Raw genomic sequence first — 22043 nt, forward strand, 5'->3', positions numbered from 1 at the left:
ATGAGTATGCAGACATTGCAAAAGTCACAACAGGCCCGCAACATGTCCTTAATCTAGAGCGATGGGTTACGCAAGGCATATCTGAACCTGTGTCCAAATCAATGTCTGGTATTCTTTCCTTGCCTTTGCTGGTCGTCATTCACGTCTGCCAATACTTCCAATGGCTCGAAACTCACAACCTCACGCACGCTGAAGTGCTACAAAGTCTGAAAAGCAGTGGCGGTGCCCAGGGATATTGTGGAGGTCTCCCCACAGCATTCGCCATTGCTTGCGCTGAAGATGAAGAAAACATCGTTCGCCTTGCTAGTAAAGCTGTGCGCTTGGCCCTTGCGATGGGAGCATTTGGCCAACTTGACGACGATGAATCAGTTCCTGGAGTGACAACAATCGCGGTGCGGCTGAAATACTCTCAGCAGGGAACCGATTTAATCAGGGATATTCCTGGAGTAAGTCAATTTTCATCGGTGCTTGCGTAACTTCCCGTCTTACCCATCGTCTCATTCGCTCCGGCTGTATCTTCCGGTCCAGCGATGCCTGTCACATGGTCGCCCAATTTCCTTGTTTCCCAATAAATGCGTGCTCACAGTGACTAGTGTTATGTTTCAGCTGTAACAGAACCGAGAAATATCAGTATCGTAGGCCCAGCACTCGAGCTCAAGAAAGTGGCCGACAGGGCACGTGATCAGGGCCTGACGGTCACCGACATTCATATCCGCGGCAAAGTACACAATCCGGAGAATGCGTCTTTAGTCAAGGTGCTATTTGGTATATGTCAGAGGCATGCCGAAATGAGCCTGCCCGACGCCAGGGAATTACGAGTCCCTGTGCGATCGAATTTGAATGGCAAGTTGGTACAAGGTTGTTCACTAACCTACGAGGCTATAAACGCCACCCTTGCCTCCCGCTGCGAGTGGTATCAGTTACTGAAGGAGATATCACGAGATTTATCAGGAACCAATAACGAATCCCACACATTCGTGTTGTTTGGCTTCGGGGATGTTGTTTCTCTGTTGCCGTTCCACAATGCTCGTTTACAGATAAGGAAGGTGGAAGCTTACACTGCCATTCAGAATGCCTCATTAGATGAGTACGAATAGTAGGTAACTCCAAGATCATGAGGGCGCTGTGATCTCATGTTTGGTCAAATCAACATAATGCTAACAATCGACGCTAGCCCCGAAGGCGCCATCGCCATCACTGGAGCTGCGTGTCGACTGCCAAAGGCGAACGATCTTGAGGAACTATGGAACCTTCTTTCCGCCGGAGTATCGACTTGCGAAGAGATTCGCCTCGACAGAGTACCCATGCATGAAAGTTTTCGCGCAATGCAGAATGAAAAATGGAAACCGAAATGGTTCGGCAACTTCATTGATGGAGCAGACGAATTTGACTGGAACTTTTTCCGCTCAAATGTCAAAGCAGCGGCCAATATGGACCCACAACAACGCATCCTATTAGAGCTGACATACGAAGCCCTTGATTCCGCGGGCTACCTCCGCAGACATCGTCGGGAAAACGGCGATAACGTCGGCTGCTTTATCGGAGCAAGTTACGTCGAGTATGCGGATAACACGAACGCCTACCCACCTACTGCATACTCAGCAGTTGGTACTATTCGGGCGTTTCTGTGCGGGAAGCTAAGTCATTGCTACGGCTGGACCGGGCCGGCTGAAGTCATCGACACTGCATGCTCGTCCTCCCTTGTCGCTATCAACAGAGCTTGCCGTTCCATTCAATCTGGTGAATGTCCAATGGCTATCGCTGGCGGAGTGAACATCATATCCAGTGTCCACAATTACTTAAATCTTGGAAAGGCTGGTTTCCTCAGCCCTACTGGTCAATGTAAGCCATTTGACGAGTCGGCTGATGGATATTGCCGAGGCGAGGGAGCTGGACTTGTAGTGTTAAAGCCCCTAAAACAGGCTTTAGCAGATGGCGACCAGGTGTTGGCTGTCATATCAGGATCATCCACTAATCAAGGAGGGCTGTCGGAGAACCTGACACTGACGCATCCACCAGCCCAGGTGGACTTGTACAAGTCAGTTCTCAAAGGTGCCAAGATGAGCCCGCGCCATGTTTCATACATAGAGGCACATGGTACTGGCACATCGCAAGGTGATCCATTGGAGATCAGCAGCATCAGAGAGGTGTTTGGTGCATCAGACCGGCCAAACAAGGTGTATCTTGGTTCGATCAAAGGCAACACTGGTCACGCGGAATCAGCAGCAGGCGTTGCTGGACTCGTCAAAGTCATTGCCATGTTGCAGAAGAAAGCCATTCCGCCTCATACCTCATTCAATGCATTGAACCCGAAGATACCCACTTTGGGCCCGGATAAGATCACTATAGCAAGGAATCTGGAGCCATGGAACACTCCTTTCAGAGCAGCCTTGGTCAACAACTATGGAGCTGCTGGAAGCAATGCAGCAGTTGTTGTTTGCGAAGGACCTCGGAAGGATGTTGTCAAAGCGTAAGTTACTCCTAGGTCTAAGACTGCCAAAACTAACATGTATGCTTAGGCGAGCCCTTTCACATACGAGCACCGTGTACCCCATCATTCTCTCTGCCTTCACACGAGAGAGTCTGTTGGCTTACATAAAGTCATTGAAGTCTCACATTCGTCGAACGAATATCGACCTAGCAAATCTTGCTTTTACCCTATCTGAACGGCGAAAGCGACAACCTATGGCTTGGATGACAACCGCTTCCGACATCGATGGCCTACTCAACCAGCTTTGTACGGACATCTCGCCTTGCGAGATCCCTCGGGCATCTAGAAAAGTGGTTCTTGCATTCGCCGGTCAGAGCAAGCAGGCCATTGGCTTATCAGAAAATCTCTATGAGTTCAATCCTAGACTGCAACACTATATTCATAAGTGTGATGCTACCCTGAAAGAGCTTGGATATCCATCAATAATTCCAGCCGTGTTCCAAAACACCGCTATTGATGACCCTATTTTGTTGCAGACAGGTACCATGGCCGTTCAGTACGCGAGTGCCAAGTGTTGGATCGATGCAGGTGTCAAGCCCGCTTGCACGATCGGACACAGTTTTGGAGAGTTAACAGCGTTGGCTGTATCCGGTGTGCTCTCCCTCGAGAATGCTCTCAAGCTTGTTGCCGTTCGAGCCCAGCTTATGGTGACCAAGTGGGGACCAGATAAGGGTACTATGCTTGCCGTCTTTGCACCAGTCTCGGTTGTGGAAAGCATCATCGAAGCCGTTGGTAACGAAACTCTCGAGATTGCTTGCTTCAATGCTCCAACTAACCAGGTTGTCGTCGGAAACGAGATGGCAGTGGCCGACGTGGAAAAGGTTTTGGCCACTAATCCTTCTTTTAAGGGAGTCAAGAGTCAAAGGGTTGATGTCACCCATGGCTTCCACTCTATTTTCACCGAGCCCCTCCGTACAGATTTCTCTGAGTCCTTGCAATCATTATCTTTCAAGGAGGCATCCATTCTCATCGAGCCCTGCACACAACAGCAAACTGATTCAATCACTGCCGAGCACATTGTATCGCACCTCCGGAAACCAGTCTACTTCGTTAATGCGGTAAGGCGGATTGAAGAGCGTCATGGAGATTGCATCTGGCTGGAGGCAGGATTTGATTCATCTATCGTCCCAATGATCAAGCGTGCTATATCTGATCCAGAGGGGCATTCATTTCACGCCATCAAGACGGCTGGTATTGAACAACCTTCTCAGTCTCTTTCCCAAATTACTATCGATCTTTGGAAGCAAGGGCATGATATTACTCCTTGGCCTTTCCTATCCCCGGCTGATGCTGGCGTGGAACCCATCTGGCTGCCGCCTTATCAGTTTCAGAAGACCAAAGCGTGGCTGGATAACATCGACAGGGCCATTGAAATCCAGCGAGAACTCGAAAATCTTCAAATCCAAAAAGTGGAGGTCGCTCCAGGGGATGTTCCTATGCATCTACTACGCCATGTTAGGTCTGCTGGTAATACGGAGAAGTTTGTTATCAACAGTTCGGCAAATCGTTTCCAGAAGCTCATTAGCGGCCATTCAGTCAGAGGTCGGCCACTTTTCCCAGCGTCTCTGTACATGGAATGCGCGGCTATGGCAATCCAGCTTCTCGGCTCAGAACTTGGATCTAAGTCAATGGTGTTTGAGGATCTTTCCTTCAAATCACCACTAGGTTTCAATATGGACCGCGAAATAGAACTGAGTCTAGAAGAAACAGATAAAGACAGCTGGAGTTTTGTTCTTTCTAGCTCTCTTGGTTCTGGAGATAGCTCAGATCGCGCAATCGTTCATGGAATAGGCAAACTACACTTGGCTAAGCAGCCTAGGTTTTCGACATACAAACTTCTCTTAGCCGAACGCATTGATTCGATTCGATCAAGCCCCACTTCCGAGAAGATAATGTGTGGACGAGCATACCAGCTCTTCTCTAAAGTCGTCCATTACGCCGAATCGTCACAAGGAATTGAGAGCATTATCATCAACAAGAATGAGGCGCTAGCTACGATTCGCATACCAGACAGGTACATCGGAAGCGACGAAAAGGCGGTGCGGAAACACTGCGATACTGTTTCTATCGATATGTTCCTCCAGGTCTCCGGCTTGCTCATAAATAGCAGTTCGGCCTGCGGTAGAGACCAGGTGTTCATAACTTCGGGACTCGAAAGCGTCACCATGTCCAAACTTTGCGACTTCGACTCCGTTAAGGAATGGAATGTCTATGCTATCTTCTCCCTCGTCAATGGAAAACATGCGACAGGTGACGTCTTTGTTCTTACCAAAGACAACGAGATCGCCATGACCGCGATCGGGGCCAAGTTTCATCGAATAGAGATAGCGAGAGTTGAACAGATACTCGATGTAGCGAATGGATCGAACATCGATTCAGAACCGAGTCGTCCCCTTTCTCCAGCCAGTTACACGCCCATCACAAGCAAGAATCTTCCGGAGCTAACATCCGATGATTCTTCAGACACTTCAGATTATTCGACCACTTCTTCCTTGGTTGGAGACGGATCTGAAGATTTCGAAACTCGATTGAGGACGATAATCTCCACATACATTGGCGCACCAGCAGACTTTATCCCCCAGACCACCTGTATTGGTGATCTTGGTATTGACTCACTCGCGACAATAGAGCTCTCTGATGAACTCAAAGAACAATTTGGCAAATCAGTTTCGCATCATGAGCTTCAGACATTGAATCTTAGTGCATTGTGCCAGATAGTGTCTGCTGATGTCATGAGAGCCACTAGGAAACGCCCTGTTACATCGAGGAAACAAGTCGCGCCGGCGCCTCCAGTTGTATCCGAGATACATGTGTCAAGACCTAAATCGAATCCGAATGCTACTTCGACGCTTGACTCGGCCACTGAAGAGTCCGAAAGGCATGAACAACAAGCCAAACTGTTCAGACTCATTTCCGAGCTTTGTGGTGTGGATGTGAGTCGCATACAAGAAGATCAATCTCTCGCAGATCTCGGATTTGATTCCCTTTCTACGACGGAACTGGGATCGAGTTTGTCCGATGAGTTGAACATCAATCTCGAAAGCACCGACGTGCTCCTTGATTATTCCGTCAAAGACCTTATGCGATTGGCCGGTGCCTCTCCGTCAAAGCAGAGTCCCGGGCTTTCGAAACCATTGGTTTCGACTGTGAAAAGTGTACCAACAAGCGGTCATGGAAAGGGTGCAGGTATTACAGATCCTTTCAAGACTCTCCTGGCAGCCGAATCCTCATTTCCAGTATACGCGACAGATTGCCAGTATACAGGGTATCTGACTGAAGTCGCGGCTCGTCAAGATGAACTACTCCTTGCATATATGACAGAAGGGCTACAAAAGTTGGGGGTTGATCTCAGAACTCTCAGCATGGGCCAAAAGATTCCCAGCTTCTCTTATCAGCACAAACACTCCAAGGTAGTACGGAGGTATTACGAGATTCTCCAGAAGCACAAAGTCATCGAAAAGAAAGGGTCAGACTACGTTCGATCATCCAGGTCGTGCAACTTTGCCCCTTCCTCTCAGCTTCTGAGCGAATTCATAGCCGATTTCCCTCAATACAGCTGTGAGGCAGAACTCATGTCTCTCACCGGATCAAAGCTCGCAGAGTGCTTAACAGGCAGCGAAGACCCCATCAAACTCCTCTTCGGCAACCCAAAGGCTCAAGAGATTATCAGAAACTTCTACACCAAAGCACCCATGTTCGCCACTCTGACGGAGCTCCTCGTCGATTTTTTGCTTCGTCTCGCCAAAAACGCCAACGCGCCAATTAGCATCCTTGAAGTTGGAGCAGGCACAGGAGGCACTACAAAGCGCGTCATCGAAGCACTGGGCAACCTCAACCACCCTATCGAGTACTTCTTCACAGACATCTCCCCAACCTTTGTCCGAAACGCATCCAAGAAGTTCAATCACCCCGGCATGCAATTCAGAGTACTCAATCTCGAGACTCCACCTCCCGCGGATCTAATCGGCAAATTCGACATCGTCATCAGCACGAACTGCGTCCACGCGACAACCAACAGAGCCTCAACCTGCCGCCGCATCAAAGAAATGCTAAACGCCCACGGCGTTTTGGTCCTTTCGGAAATCACCACCAAGATCGACTGGCACGAGGTCGTCTTTGGCCTGCTGGATGGCTGGTGGCTGGCAAACGATGCCAATCATGCTATTCAGCCACCAGAAGTATGGATGGAGTTCATGCGTCAAGCTGGGTTTTCTAGTGCGAGCTACTCGCAGAGCACATTACCCGAATGCAATCTTCAAAGGCTGCTTGTTGCTTCTTTAGAAGCGTATCCGGAGCCGGCGCGTTAGATGGAGTTACTGGCGGCGTGAGTAGAAATGGAGAGTTAGATTTTAGGTGACGGATAGATTTATTTTTTATTTTTGATCTTTTAAGTCAAGGGAGTAGATGGCTCATATGTACTTTTTTCCATCCGCTCGCACCATCATTTGTTTAGCATAGGGTAACAGCAATTGGATCGCGAACTAGTATGATGCGATTTTCACGAGTCCCAAAATGAATCAGCGACTTCTCAATAACGCAACACGGAATATCATAAAGTGCTGGAAAAGACTGTGAATTTAGCAATAGAGTTTACGATTGTCCAAAGGCGTAACATAATGATACTTGCAGGTCATGCCGCGTCACGCAAGGGCATTCGAGTGTGGGAAAGTCCACGTACTCCAAGATTCGCTCGGGACCACCTTCCATTTTAGAAGGATCGTCATGTACCTATTTTCACCGCAATTGCAACTGAGTCGTTTACCTGACAATAAGCGGTGGGCTGGGTAAGCGACGGAACGGAACGGCGCCGTTGACGGCCCGTTAGAGTAGCTGCATAGCGCATAGACAGCCATGTCATGCATGATTCGCTTCACCTGTAGCACTTGGGCTTTCTTTCTTGCAAGGAGCCCGAGAACCAAGTAGCTGGGCATGGGTATATGGGAAGCATATATCAAGGCGGGCGATATTACTCCCAAATCGAAAGGAAGCCTAGTAACTAGTGCGGATACATAGAACCGATGATGAGTTGTTGAATACTCTTGCTTGTTGTTGAGATGCAGCCTTTCGACCCTTCTCCAGATTGTCTGCCTGCCAGCCAGGCAGCGTCAATGAATCTTTCTAAACAATCCCATCATCACGTTGGACCATACCGACCGCATTCCATGTCTTTTCCAGTTCGTCCTTGGTCTTCTTAAATCCCGCCTCATAGTTATCCATAGCAACCTTGTACTCCATATAATCTCTTGCTGTCTCCGTGCTGGCTATTCCGTTTCCAACATCCATATTTCCCGTCCTGTAGTCTATTGTTTTATCTCCCACGTCAATTGTACAGTCTCTATTGCCACTATCGTAGTTTGAGTTTGTCGCTAATCGAGAGCAGGTAGGGATAAGGACACAAGTACACCAGATCAGAAATAGCATATTGTACATCTCAAAATAGAACTATTAAAAGAATACCCAATACCACGGTAGACAAGCAACTAGTTGGCACTTACGTCATTTTCAAAAAAAAAATTCCTCACTAGGAAAGTGTAGTGAGGTAGATGCATGTGAGGCTGAACTACCGAAAAAAAAATAGTAGTAACATCAAAGACTGAAATCGGAGAAAAATGTGTAGAGTAGGCTAATGGTTCATTCGTTGCACTTGAGATTTCCCCCAACAAGCTAGTAAGATCTAACCATCTCTCACATGGACTAGCTTTGCATTAGTAAAGAGGCTGCTATACATCTAGCATCAACAATAGCGTTCAAGAAAAAGCCCGTGCATGACGGCCAAAAAGCAACATCACTACTCAACAAACAAAAAAAAGACTCAAAATACGCACAGAGACAGAGAGAGAAAGTGAGTGAGTGAGAAAGAAAGAGAGAGAGCAAGATAAGCATACTTTTGATTCTTGATATAATCGCACAACAGTCACAGCAACGAGCCGCTCAAGCGTAGATCGTGGTATTTACAAAAAAAACACAAAAAAACAGGAATGAGAAATGACAAAACATATATCACCCACTCCGCTATTTAGTTGCAAGTACCAGATGTCTTATCGCAGCCCGCACCACAGTGGTCCTGGGAGCTACCACACCATCCAAACTGCGAGCAGCAGTTACCAAACGAGGAGCCCTGGCAGGTAGCGCCGAAGCCCTTTGCTCCGCATTGGCCGTCGGTAGAAACAGGCGTGGAGGGCGAAGTGCTGCCGCCGGTGCAAGTGCCAAAGGCAGAGTTGCAGCCAGTTTTGCAGTGGCCGTCGGTGCTGCCGCACCAGCCGAAGGAGGAGCAGCAGTTGCCAAAGGCAGAGCCGGCACAGGTGCCCTTGCCGGAGCCGCATTGGCCGTCGGTGGAGATGGGGGTGCCGCCGGTGTTGCCGCCGCCGTTGGATGGGGGGGTTACGGTCTCGCCGGTCTTGCGGTACCAGTTTGCTTCGGGCTCGCCCATGCACTCGCCCATGGTGACACCGCGGTAGCCCTTGGACTTGAGGTACTCGAGCATGTAGCCAGTGAGGTTGAGGGCGGTTTGCTCGTGGATGTCGTGGGCAATGGCCAGACGGTCACCAGTGGTTGGGCCGCCGGCAGTGGAGTCGAGGATGCGCTTGAAGTTGTCCTTGGCGACTTGGATGTTCTTGAGTTGGTTGTAGTCATCCTTTGAGGCATGTTAGTGTGTGAAACTTATACAAGAAAAAAAAAGGAAAAAAGACAAATGGTTTCACGTACGGTATCCAAGTCAAAGTAGCTGATGACGTATCCGAGCTTCTTCATCACACCCTGGCATGCGGCATTGCAGGATGAGTAAGGGGGGCGCATGTACGTCGGGTACTTTCCGATGATGTTCCTGATGGCCATTTCGTTCTTGACCATCTGATCATAGCGCTGCTCTTCAGTGATGACGCTAAGATCTTGGTGCGACCAAGTGTGAGATGCGACTTGGTGGCCCTCAGCAACCATGCGCTTGATGACATTGGCCCACTGAGTGGTAGTGTCAATAGCTCCTTTTCCGATGTTAATACCGGTAACGAAGAAGGTAGCCTTGAAACCGTATTGTTTAAATTGGTCTAGGACACGGTCCGTGTAAATGTAAGGACTAGACGGGTCAGTTTGCTGACATGCATGCTTGGAGGTTCCTTGGATAGTTGCTTACCCATCGTCATAAGTAATAGCGACAGTTCCTGGCTTCTGGCAGACATAGATGCCCTCGCCACCGTAAGGGACATTGCCCTTCTGAGGACGAGCATCGTTGCGGGTAGAGGCACCGCTAGGAGTCTTGTTGGCATCGCAAGCCGGGCCGAAATCGATCAAGCAATCCGGTGCTGAGCAATGGTCCTTGCTGGTTCCGCAATATCCCTTGAAATTGTCAGTGTTATTGGTCCTTGGCGTGATTTCTTTGTCAACGACATACAGCACCAGAGCAGCAGTAGCCGGCAGCACACTTTGCGTTTGCAAAGCTGGGTCCACAGCGACCATTCTGGCCGCCTTGACGGGTCTCCAAAAGCCCGTGTCGGGGCTCAGAAGAGTGTCGAAGAGTGCGAGCAGCAACAGGGGCCTTGAGTTCGTCCTGGAGGTGGCGAGGAAGACCAAAAAGCTTGGGAGCACCCGGGACTCCTCCGTGAGCGGCGACAAGAGGAGCCACCAGGGCGGCGGTAGCAACGTTGGAGAAGCGCATGATGCTAAGAAATATTATAGTACTAAACAGATTAAGCGATAGAAATGATTAGGAAAGCGAATGGACAGTCTGCCAAGACAAAAAATGGCAAACCAGATGACGAGCAGCGAAAGCGTGTGGGAAAATCAAAGGCGCCGACGGCAGCAAATACTTATAACATGGGGGTATCAACAGTGCTGCTATGAGACGGGGAGGGATGACGAGTTAGGAAGCTAACGAGCGCGAGCTAGGTCGGAGATCCGCCTGCATGTATTGAGCCAAGAAGACCGCGAAGGAACGAATACGATACGGCGCCCCCTCCCCCCCAGCAAAGACATGCGGGAGATTCAGAAAGCCGCCGGGCCATTTGCTCTCCACTTGATAACAGGATTCCGTTAGTCGAGTTTCCAACCACAGGGGCGGAGATTCTCCAGCCATGTGGCCGTGGTGCCAGATTCCGCCCTAAGCCAGCGTCTTGCTTCTTGCACACTTGACCCAACAGCACGCACGCCCCGTCAACAAAGGCGCGCACACGTTGAAACCCAAAGAAGCCACCCACGCCGCTGTCAACCGCGCCGTTGGCTGTCGGCTCATGTAATAATAAGGGGAAAACGGAGCCCTGGGAGCCAAGTAAGTCGCAGGCTTGCCAAGCATTCTTGGGAGACTGGGCTCGCCTACAAATAGACACACCCGACTCGTGACGTGCCTGGCAGGCTGGCCTCGGTTGTGCGGCTCCACATGCGCCTGGGATGTCTACTTATAGGGCGGTGCCGACTATACCGAAGGCGTCCTGTTTGTGACATGTGGAGAACGGTGGGAGGCTGTCTCGTCTCATTGTCTTCCGCATTGGAATCGATAAGTTTCTTTTTGTCTCTAGTATCATAATAAGTAGCATCATAATAAGTAGTCTCCCCCCCACCACGATGCACTATTGGTCAGTAGCAGCTATCTCGCCTGTTGCTGTCCAACGTGCAAAATGCATTTCGGAAATCCTCTGGTACGATATTTACTTGGCTTTCCCCGCTTTGCCTTTGCCCCTGCCTCTCCCCCTTCCCGCTCCGCGCCCTCTCGTCGGCTTCTTCTTTGGCGATGTTCGATCCGTCATGTCGGTCAAATCTGTCTCGCCTTCGCTTGCCTCTGCGAAAAAGTGGCTCCTGACATGCGCATCGCTTTTTCTGTCTGCTTTGCGCCTTGGTGCTGACCGCCTGGAAGGTGGAGGTGATGGCGGATTTGAGGCGGCATCGGGAAGTGCTCCATTGGACAATTCATTCCCCGTTGAATTGGGTTTACGAGTTAAGCGAGCCGGGGCCTTAGTGCCACGTCCTCTAGGACGACCACGGCCACGGCCACGACCACCTGATGTGCCAGCCGTAGACTTTTGATGATTCAATTCAAGGTTTGAATGCTCGTATTCTTCATCCTCGTCATTCCGTTTGCCCTCGTCTTCGTCTTCTGTGTCTTGGTCGATACTCATTGCCTCATTATGATCCGGGTTTTCGCTTGGCTCGCTCGTGGGTCGTTGTAACGCTTGGGTAAGTGAGATGGGCGTGCGATATGCAGTCTCCACGACGGGCGCCCACACGTCTTTCTTTTCGCCATGGTCGATTGTCAGCTCTTCATCCTCTTCCTGGCTTGCCGGCAGGAAACCACCTGCCATGTCCAGGTCACGCTCGGCTGTCTGATGTGCCTTGTCTGGCATAAAACCACCGCCACCAGAGAGTTCCACATCGTCTCGCACAAAGCCCCCCTCAAAGTCAGTCTGAGCCTCAAACACTTCCCACTGTGACTTCCTCGTCTCGGGGGTTTCCTCTTCATCCTTCGGTGGCAATACCTTTTCTTTGACCGGCAACTCGACATCCTCCCCATACTCCTCCCTCATTCTATCTACTATCCTCAGTCCAGAAGCAAATCTCCTCCAAAGCCCTAGCAGAAACTTCTCCCTCTTCTCCCTTTCTTTTCTTTGCTTCTCTGCCTCTTCGGCTTCCCAAGCATCGATAAGCATGTCTTCGTGCTCTGCTGCAACCACCACACCTGTGATTACTGGTACAGCGCGCTGTTTACCAAACTCAAACCCCGTACACGCTTCTGCGTAGTCGATGTTGAGCTTGCGGCATATTCGCGCAGTACCCTTGAGAGGCACGTGAACAGCCCCTTTGGGAACCATTGTTGGAACGTATACATCGATATTCCCAAATGCGTTACGTGGGATCTTGCCATCAACAATGGGATCGGGAATGATCCAATCCGTCTGTTCCTTGGAGTAAAGACCCTGTTTCACTTTGCCACCTTCGATGCGTTCACGCTCCTCAATCTCACGTTTTCGAGTAACGGTGACGGCGCGCATAGGCACGAGCTTGAGCGGTTGTTGACCTTCCAGCACTTCTCGCCCCTCTTTGTGCCATGATTCTTGCGTCTTGCACGATACAACGTCTTTGCGGCGATAGACCGGTTCCGACTTTTCATTGTCTCCCTTGCCCGTCACAAAGAACCTGACAATCTTGGCACCGTGTCTGAGAGCTTCCTCTCGTCGTAGATGACGCTCCAGTACATATTCGGTCGAGTTCTTGTACCCCTGTAGCGTCTCCTTGCCACCTTCTTCGTCCATGCCCTTCTTTCTTTCTGCTTGTGCAGGTACGAGGTCGCCCTCGTCTTCCACCTCATCCCAAGGTTGGCGTTTATCGTGAGATCGTGCATAAGGTCGCATCGACGATTTACACCAATCCCACTCTTCCCATCGCTTGACTTTTCCATGTTTGTTGTGAATCGGCACCTTCTCCACAGGCATGCGGAAACCTTTAGTTCTACCAGGCCATTGATGCTTGGGTAGGTAGCGTGTGGTGACATCCTTTGCACTGCCGTCAGAAGAGAAAGCGATCAAATAGGCCAAGACTTGTTTCGCCTTGTCAGCCGCTGCGCCACGAGCATAGAAATCCACAAGCTTATCTGGAGAAGCGGCACTTGCAATAATGGTACGAGGAAGTGGAGATACTGATATAGGCGTGTGTGTCAAATGTGAAATGGCTTCTGTCCAGTAGGTAGGGTATGGCAGCTCTTCACCGTAATTGCGCGCTTTCGGTGATCTCTTTGGTGGTCTGTTATCCTCGGAGTCTGAAGATATGGATATGACACTACTCAAATCGCTACTGTCGTCCATGCTGACATCGATTGATCCATCCGTCTTCGTTATAGGGACGGGTTTCTTGGTCTTGCTTCTGGTCGGGTTTCCTTTTTCCGTACTTTGATTATCGGCGAGCTTCGAGTTGTTCAATCGCTCAAGGTTCTTTGGTTTACCTTCTTCACTCTGACTCCATCCAAAACCAACTGGCTGCAGGCTGACCACCATTCGCGCCTCAATACCTAGTCCACGGAGTAGGGCGGTGAAGAGCTGTTCTCCGACATCTCTACTGCCTTGGCACTTTTGTGCGCATTCCCGGAAAGCAGCAATGTCTTTCACGCGTTCGCCAAAAATGTCGGGGTGATTAGGATCGTCTTTCCAAGCTTTGATCTCCGCTTCCAATACTGACGGCGATAGGTAGCCACGCTTTCGCAAGCTTGGGGCAGTGATCTGGAACTTGGACTTCCAGTAAGCCGAGAGATATTTGAGAAGCCTGATCAAAGGGTCACCAGCGGACAGGTTCGGAGAGTTAGGCTCGAGCGGTTCAGCTGCTGCGCCCCAGCCGCGGGTTCTCTTGTCACGCTCGGAAGGTTTCTCTCCCCTGCCCTTGGCTTTGTTGCGAACATCCATTCGCTTTTGCGGGCTCTCGTACACCTTGACACCCGCCTTGCCACTCTCTTTCCATTTTCCTTTGGGAGTTTCTGGCTCTTTCTTTTTGGGACTGGGTGGTTTCTGGACCACTGCCCGGCTGGATCCATTTCGAATTCCTGTGTCGTTCCAGTACTTCTCCAGTTCACGCCAGCACCCAAGGGACATGGCTTGAACAAGAGTCTTTTGGACCTCCTTGTCCTGAACCCATGCATTTCTCATGAGGTTGTGGAACATCAAGAATTGTACATGGATACAATGAGTGACGGTCCGTATCTGTCTCTGGACCTTTGAGGCTCCCTTTTTCCCATCTGGCTTGGTTTCAAATGCGGTTTTGGGCGCTGCGGACAGCGTCAACGCAATATCTCCAGTAATGATGGGCGCAGGGCCATGGTCTGGCTTTGTGTAATGATGTGTGCCAAGCGCATCTTCCCAATCGCCATCTTCACTTTCGTCGCTCTCTTCATCTAGCTGTGCCTTAGCCTTCCCTTTGCCTTTGGTTGCCCCATTCAACGGTACATCCTCAAACTCATCTTCGGTACTCTCTAGCTCTGACGATTCACTATCGCCGTCTCCTTCCTCTTCCTCCAATAGAGCCTTTGTTTGCGAGAGTGTGCGCTTGGTCGTTGGTGGCGCATCCAAAGTCTGGAAGACGGATACTTTGCCTGTGCGAGCAGGCGCTGGGGGTTTGCGGGTAGTGCATGCGCGTTTAGGTGGCGATTCCAGGGCAGGCGAGGTAGAGTGCAAGCGCTTTCGCGCAAGTATGGGCGCCATGTCTATGCCCGCAGATATCGAATTATGGCGATATCAGGATTGAAGTATTGTGTTGTTTGTTTGCAAAAGTGAGAGTGCCGTGGCAGGAATGATGACGCAACGCCGCTGTTGATTTCCGATCGCACGGAACGATCGAGCACAGGGATCCGCCCGTCGCGTAGCGCCCTGTCGCGTGGTCACGAGCGTTTTGTCGGCATGTATCCGAGAAGATCGGCCTCTTACGCCTTTTTCTAGAAAACGAGGAATAAAGTTTGGGGGGAAAGCTAGGTCTATTGCGCTATGACTTCATCAAATACTACGTGCCCGACGGGTTACGCATGATCTACCTTATTGTTCTCGAAGAACTTGACAATCCTCCTTGCTGCTTCCTCTACAGTATCTTTATCCACTGAAAATAGGAATCTAAAGTGCCCTGGCATTTCCCCGTGATATCCACGTGCAGCTGCCATTTCCACACCGAAATCGTAGAGCCTATCCTTGAGGTCGTCTTCAGCCTCCCATGTCAGGCTGCGTAAGCATGCCGACAGGTCGATCCAAAGGAAGAACCCAGCGTTTCTACGCAAAGCGTCAGCTCTACACAAGAAAAGGCTGTACAACGCCTATCACGTACGCTTTCCTCTCATATGGAATACCAGCACTATCAAATGCTTCTGCAGCGATCTTTCGGTGTTCTCGGAGAATATGCGTACTCTTGTTGAAGAATTGCAGATGCCACTCCTCATCCTCGAGTATGCATGTCGCGATCGCGTCGGCCATTGGTGACGCGCCGTGAAATCGCCTGTCAATGGTCAGTCATCGCTTGCCGAGAATGATAGTAACCTACGACAGAGACTGCACAGCCTGTCCTAGCTCAGTGTTCCTGGTGACCAAGCATCCCAATCTCAGACCGGCAGCAGCAAAGTCCTGTCAATGGTTTGTAAGAGGTCAATGATGCCAATTGGTATATCAAAAACCTACCTTTGCCATTCCATACATTACGTGTACGAGGTCATTATCGATGATACCGGCCGTATCTAGCGAGAGTATAGATGTAAAGCCTGGGCTCGAGGCATCTGTGTGATATACAGAGTAGGCGTAGATCTCATCACTGATAAGGTGTATTTTGTGCTTATTACAGAAGCTCAAGATTGCTTTCAACGCATCTGGGGAATAACATTGTCCTGCACCGTTAGCCTCTTATGCTTTAACACCAAACGACCGCGCACACACCAAGAGGATTGTGTGGGTTGGCCAAAACAAGCGCTCGCACTTTAATACCACCCTGCTCGGCTTGTAGCAGAGCACGCTCATAACACTCGACTGAATTGACATTGAACTGATCAACATCTCCAAATGAGGCATAAACCAAGTTGCAACTGCGGGCGATGTTAGTCGTGCCATCCCAAGTCTTATTCTAAGAGGAACCCAACGCACCGTGACATGCTCTGCAGATCTGGAACAAAGGATCCATAAATCGGCATGCCTAGAAGCAACGCATCATTCTCCCCATCGGTCATGCACAGTGACAGTATGTCGTTCAATGCCGTCACGCCACTGACAAATGAAACATGCTCAATGGCTACGGTTGAGGCTGGTGAAAAGCGCTTGTTGACGAAGGAAGCCATTGCGGCCCTCAATCGCTTGGAACCGAATGGGCCATCATGATAGGTCAAAGATTCTGGCTCGAGAGATGGTATGCACTGCATTATCCTTTAGGTACTGTACCCCATCAAGTCTGTGAAGGCTGACCTTTGTCTTGATATAGTCAAGCGCTTCATCATGCATGAGAAACTGTTGCATACATCAGCACTGTCTCTCATGACTTTTTAGTATTTGACATGACGGCCACTGACATTTTCAGCGTTTTTGAAAGAAACCAGGCCATCTGGATGCGTGTCTTTGTTGTACAAAGGGCCACGAACTTTGGTATAGCCAGCCGCCAAATCCAAGGCTGCATACTGACGCCCCCGGGCTGATAACATGGCTTCTGCGATGCGTTGTTAGTGGTTTGTTTGTTGGTGGCTAAGGCTGCAGTTTGGTCAAGGACTTTTAGGCTACGTAGGCAAGTCAATGCGGGGCAGACTCTGTACTCTACACGACCAGATTTCCGACATACAGCGTGATCCTTGTCATCTTAGCCTAGTATGTTGAAGTTAGTAGCTCTGGTATCTATTGAAATTAAGCGCTGACAAGTCGGAGTGGGCGGAACGTGGCCAAGGTGGAGCTTGGCTGGTACCCTTGTTCGTAGATGCCTAGGAGGCCGCTCGCAAGGTAAATCATAAGACGTCCTGACGAGCCAGAGCACCGGAGCTGTGAGTCAAACCTGAAATGCTCGCTATCGAAGCCAAAAAACAACAAGCGTGAGGTTTGCCTCATAAAGCGTCCACCTGAATGGTACGGCTGAAGCGGTTGCCTCAATGTAAGGATGTCTCGTGACGAGGGTGTGCCATAGGCGGCCTGTAGAGAAGTTGCAATATATATCCAGCACAAATTCCCAGCCTGAACATGAAGCAAGTGGAATACTCGGTATCCATGGCCGGTTGTCATTACATGCATGAGACTATTTGTCTAAACTGCGTACTTTTGCACCAGAAACCTCCTCTGCGAATCAACAAAACTCAGTGCAGAGTCATCGACAAACGAGCTGAAGAGAAGTAGACACGCAATCGCGATGACGAAGCCTACGTTATATCGTAAAAGCGTGGGGGCTCGAGGTAAAAAGATAACAAAGGCAGGGTGAAAGTTTCCGGATGCGTTGGCACGTGAGAAGAGAACTCACGACCATATCTTCACCAAGTACCAAGCAACTATTTATTGGAGGCATCTAGATTACGCAACACTGAAAGAGCCCCATAACAGGAAAGCAAGTCAAAAGAATCTTCAAACATTGGCGATGTGAGTAAGTCACGTGTCGAGTTGAGCCGCATCACCCCTCTCGAGATCTCGAAGTGGCATGGTGTCAAGACAGTGGAGGGTTACGCATCCCTAATCGCTGCGCAGTGCCGCCGCATTTCCCTTCGACACGCAACCACCACAATCACACACTTTATTGCATCAAAAGTTGCACTTTCATCACTGCTAACATGTCCAACTGACAAAACTGTAGCTGCAGAGCTCCCAAACTCGCTAAAATGGTCGGCACCTACATCATCAACATAGCCACAGCTCCCCGTGACCTGTGGCTCCTCAGGCAGCCGGCCTCCCCCAGTCCTCTGCCACTGGCATGCACCCGCGATCTTAGATCTCACGCCCTTTTTCGTCGGGGCAGTCCTTCCTCTCCTCCTTTACTTTTCTCTCCATTGTCGCTATTCTCTGACCATACAGTCTTGCGACCCTCATTGTCCCCTTCACTGCCTCTGCCATCCTCGCACACTCCACCATAACCAAGTCTCTTCCTTAGGCACCCACACCCACACCAGAGCATGTACACATTGCTGCTGTTCACAGTGCTGCTCACTGTTCTGCTCTCGCCAGCGGCAGCTTCAGGCCCAGTCATGGACCTAACACCGCCTATCAGTCCAATGGACTTAACATATCCAGTAGAGGGGCTTTTGGTATGCCACTTTTGCGCCGGCATGCAGCTCGACTTTTGCCAGTGCATTCTGGCCCTGGTAAGACTGTCACGCGTATGTGTGCAACTCCGTCCTGACGATACCGCTCGCAGATGCCGTACAATTACGTAGCAGCGCCCGAATACCACGATCCCATGAACATACCGCCGCCGGACACACACGAGACGGAAGTGAACTTGACGCCAGTTTGTGACTACGTCACCGGCGGCCCTAGGCCAGTTTCGAACGAGTACATCCAGCGCATTAATGCGAACGAGACAACTGTACAGCCGGGTACTGTCCAGGCGCACGTCGACGATACATACACTCCCGGCGACCGCTTGCTGTCGCGTCAGGCCAGGTCTAGGAGACGCTCAGGCAGGCGGCAACCTCCTCGCGAAGGTGGTTTCGTCTGCAACGAGCCAGAATGCACTCAAGTATTCAATCGTCAGTGCGACCTCAAGTGAGTCTAGTCTCGAGAGTATGCAAGTCAGCATAACTGACTGTCGCTAGCCGCCACCAGAAGACATCCCACCGCAATGAGCGGCCTCACGTGTGCCCGACTTGCAGCTGGGGCTTCAGGTACCCGAAGGACCTTCGCAGACACCAACTTCAACATCAAGACCCCTCATCCACCATGAACACCTTTCGCTGCGAACATCCTGACTGCGTCAACCTCGGTGGCTTCTCGCGCAAGGACAACCTCCAGAGGCACAGGCGAAGGCAGCACCAGCAGCAATAGCTGTTGCGCGACGTACAGTTGACATTTCTTTCCTAATCATCCGTTTCTGTTGCTTTGTTCTTTATTTCCTATTTCCTGTTTCCTATCTCCCATCTCATATCTCGTATCATCCTGGCGATTAATACTGCTTCCTTTTCTTTTTCATGATAGCGTTCTTACCGTCTCGTTGATGTTGATCTTTCGACGGCATTGGTATTAAAAGCGCTGCGTGTTTGTGTTTCCTGGATAATACCCTTCACTGACGGTTGTAGCAAGTGCTGCTTATGACTTGGATGGCCTGGCGCCATATTGTTTCTTTCTGTTATTCCAAAAGAATTTCCTTTTTTGCCTTTTGTCCTGGCGTAATATGTAGGCAAAAAGGACTATGCAATCATGTTTCGTCACGTAGCTTCTTAGAAGAAAATATGGTCTGCTAGAGCAGCGGGCCAGAAAGAAACCACACTCAGCGTGGTTATCAAAAATGTCATCTGTTGCCTATTGTGTTTCTTGCTCGCATTGCCAGCAAATTCGTGTCTACGGGTTACTAGTTGATCAGATGACGTCAGTGACCCTTGATGTTTGACACTAATTTCGGAACAACGCATTGTTTCAATTGCACGTTCAACAACCATTGACATTTTCGCATAATGATTTCTACTGCTCTAAAAAGCTATGTAGATGTAACTGCTCAACAATTCGTCTCATATTACTCATTCATTCATTCATTCATTTCATTTGTCTCCCGCATCAGACTCGAGCGTCGACTCTGGTACCACGATAACCCATCATTCCTCACGAGAACTTGTCATTGAAAAAAGCCCTGAGACGATCCCACACAGGCACATCCTGACTCTTGGGCCCATTCAACTTGTGGTATCCCGGCTGCAACGTCTGAAAGACACCCTCAGGATCGTACTTGCGCGCAATATCCCTCAGCTTCTTCGCGCTCTCGCCATAACCCGCGATGACGTCCTGGAACTGGCTCGCGTAGTTCATGTAAATGTAGTCGTGGGCGACTCCCAAATCCTTGCTCACTTTTTTAATCTGGGCAACCATGTCTGCGGCGGTCTTGAGCACGAGCTCGTCGTCCTCGGGATTCATCCATCCGAAGGACTGGAGGAGCAGGAGAAAAGGACCATCGGAGACGGAGAGACCGAGGGCGTTGCCGCCGTTCTTCTCCATATGCTTGAGCTGTGACTCGGTGACGACTTGGATGGTTTGTACGGGTATCATACCGGGTACGTGTGCGAGCTTGTCGCCAGTCTCAAAGGTGATGTCGACGAGGCGGTCGATGATTTCACGGTCTGTGAGTTTGACAGACATGGACCAGTAGGATCGTCGCATTCCACTTGGATTGGGTGCCGCGAGAGCCAGGGTCAGGTTGACCAGGCTGTTGATTTTGGTGTTGTCGACAACCGCGGGGATTTTGTTCCATGTGTCGAAAATAGGTGCGTCCGTCTTTGGGTCTGCGTAGTCGAGATCGACAATTGCAATTCGCATATTGTTCCTTGTGTCGAGGACAAAGGACAGGAACTCCGTGGCCTTTGGGTCTTTCTCAAGGTTTTTGGCCATGTCGACAAAGGCATCGATGGCGGCTGAGAAGCTTTCGTTGGTGAATACTCGGTCTCCACCATACATGAGGGGGCCGTGAGCAAAAGTCTCGAGGTTGAAGTGCGTCACGATGCCGACATTGTTGCCGCCGCCGCGTAATGCCCAGTAGAGATCAGAGTACTCGGAATCATGCGTGGCAGTCACAATGCGTCCGTCTGCCAGGACGACTTCATACGACACAACGTTGTCGCATGCCCAGCCGTGCTGGTTGGAAAAGTACGAAATGCCACCGCCTGTCACAAGTCCTCCGACACCAATGTCAGCGACACGGCCACCCACGACGGCGAGGTTGTGCTCAGCCAGGCTGCCGTAAATATCACTCCAGACGGCCCCGGGTCCAATTGAAGCAACCTTTTTATCTTCAGACAGCGTAATGCCTGCCATGCGTTCAAAAAGTACAGTTATGCCTCCATCTGCGCTGGATGCACCCGCGAATTGGGCATGGCCTCCGCTTCGAAAGGCAAATTGACACTTGTTCGCCTGGGACACACGTACCACATTTGCAACTTCTTGCGCTGTCTCTGGTCGGAATATACAGCGTGGTACGGGCTCTCGCTGCTGTTGGGACCAGAAACCCTCAATCGCGGCTTTATAGTCCGGGTCTTCGCCGCCCGCGACTTTGGTAGCGCCAAATTCTCCCAGGAGCGAAGCGCACTAGAAATTGAAGGAAAGGGATTAGTAAGATGAATAAATTCCATGATGATAATGAATATTTGTGAAAGGTTTAAGGGTAAATGAGAGAAAAGCTTACTGCTGCTTCGCAAGAGTTGGTGGAATTTGCCTGAATTGACTGCAATAACTTTGCTGCGTCGTCTCCTTCTAGACCATCGGGAACTATGGCTTGGGAGCTATTTGAACCGGAAGGGTCAGAAGTCGTTTCTGCGAGCGTTGTGAGCGCAACGGCTGCAAAGACCGAGACGCTGTGAAGCCGCATGGGGGGAGGTGCTAGTCTGTATTGACTCGTAAGCACTACCGGAACATTCTCAAAGCAAATGTTTGAACTTACCTTGGACACGCGTGTGTCCAATCGAACTTGAGACTGTACGACGGTGACTGCAGCCACTCGAGTAACAACAACTACTACTACCAGTTACCTGGCCAGTACATGAATCTACAATTGCTTGTGGGTACCATCGAAGCTTTATACCGTCTTTCTGGTAGTACCGGGTCTTAGAAGCATGCAGCTAAGCACCAGTGCGTACCCCCCAGCTTCTTTAGTCCCCGCATAGCCTGATTTTGTAGAAGCCGGATAGAAATGTCCCGGAGATCTACCTGGGTTGATCCTTGAGGAAGTTGGATCGACGGTGTTTTTATCCAGAAAGAAGCGGTGGGCTCGCCTCCAATTAGCAGCAACGGTTGAGATCTCTAAACTAATGCTTATCGGCCGAGCGAGACTGCGTCTTCAATAGGTATGGCCATGCTGACAGGACTCTCGATGCAAGAAAACCCATGTCTTTGCCGTCCCTGCATTGCCGTGTGTTGATCATAGTACACGTCACGTTTTGATTATTCGGTGTTATACC

The 22043-nt window shown here is 50.2% G+C and overlaps 6 protein-coding genes across 6 annotated transcripts; 2 read left to right on the plus strand and 4 right to left on the minus strand.

Annotated features, from left to right (window-relative positions):
* Window positions 1–332: 332 nt before the first annotated feature.
* On the plus strand, window positions 333–6798 carry COCMIDRAFT_102167 (uncharacterized protein; the record flags this gene model as incomplete). Its single annotated transcript, XM_007692354.1, has 5 exons — window positions 333–464; window positions 529–592; window positions 646–1096; window positions 1175–2470; window positions 2541–6798. 5 exons carry the CDS (start codon window positions 333–335, stop codon window positions 6796–6798), a joined length of 6201 nt encoding a protein of 2066 aa, XP_007690544.1.
* Window positions 6799–8507: 1709 nt separating this feature from the next.
* On the minus strand, window positions 8508–10142 carry COCMIDRAFT_102162 (carbohydrate esterase family 4 protein; the record flags this gene model as incomplete). Its single annotated transcript, XM_007692355.1, has 4 exons — window positions 8508–9125; window positions 9197–9563; window positions 9621–9823; window positions 9879–10142. The coding sequence occupies 4 exons, from the start codon at window positions 10140–10142 to the stop codon at window positions 8508–8510; spliced, it is 1452 nt and encodes a 483-aa protein (XP_007690545.1).
* A 985-nt stretch (window positions 10143–11127) lies between these two features.
* COCMIDRAFT_102178 (uncharacterized protein) lies at window positions 11128–14658 on the minus strand (the record flags this gene model as incomplete). Its single annotated transcript, XM_007692356.1, has 2 exons — window positions 11128–11372; window positions 11412–14658. 2 exons carry the CDS (start codon window positions 14656–14658, stop codon window positions 11128–11130), a joined length of 3492 nt encoding a protein of 1163 aa, XP_007690546.1.
* A 311-nt stretch (window positions 14659–14969) lies between these two features.
* COCMIDRAFT_102188 (uncharacterized protein) lies at window positions 14970–16619 on the minus strand (the record flags this gene model as incomplete). Its single annotated transcript, XM_007692357.1, has 8 exons — window positions 14970–15213; window positions 15269–15436; window positions 15482–15561; window positions 15616–15818; window positions 15868–16013; window positions 16072–16337; window positions 16387–16428; window positions 16491–16619. 8 exons carry the CDS (start codon window positions 16617–16619, stop codon window positions 14970–14972), a joined length of 1278 nt encoding a protein of 425 aa, XP_007690547.1.
* Window positions 16620–18059: 1440 nt separating this feature from the next.
* On the plus strand, window positions 18060–18930 carry COCMIDRAFT_39063 (uncharacterized protein; the record flags this gene model as incomplete). The annotated part of the gene is made up of 3 exons (XM_007692342.1): window positions 18060–18248; window positions 18302–18651; window positions 18702–18930. The coding sequence occupies 3 exons, from the start codon at window positions 18060–18062 to the stop codon at window positions 18928–18930; spliced, it is 768 nt and encodes a 255-aa protein (XP_007690532.1).
* A 771-nt stretch (window positions 18931–19701) lies between these two features.
* COCMIDRAFT_102147 (uncharacterized protein) lies at window positions 19702–21454 on the minus strand (the record flags this gene model as incomplete). Its single annotated transcript, XM_007692358.1, has 2 exons — window positions 19702–21174; window positions 21272–21454. 2 exons carry the CDS (start codon window positions 21452–21454, stop codon window positions 19702–19704), a joined length of 1656 nt encoding a protein of 551 aa, XP_007690548.1.
* Window positions 21455–22043: the final 589 nt, after the last annotated feature.

The sequence above is a fragment of the Bipolaris oryzae genome, assembly GCF_000523455.1.
Source record: "Bipolaris oryzae ATCC 44560 unplaced genomic scaffold scaffold_126, whole genome shotgun sequence".
NCBI lineage: Eukaryota > Fungi > Ascomycota > Dothideomycetes > Pleosporales > Pleosporaceae > Bipolaris > Bipolaris oryzae.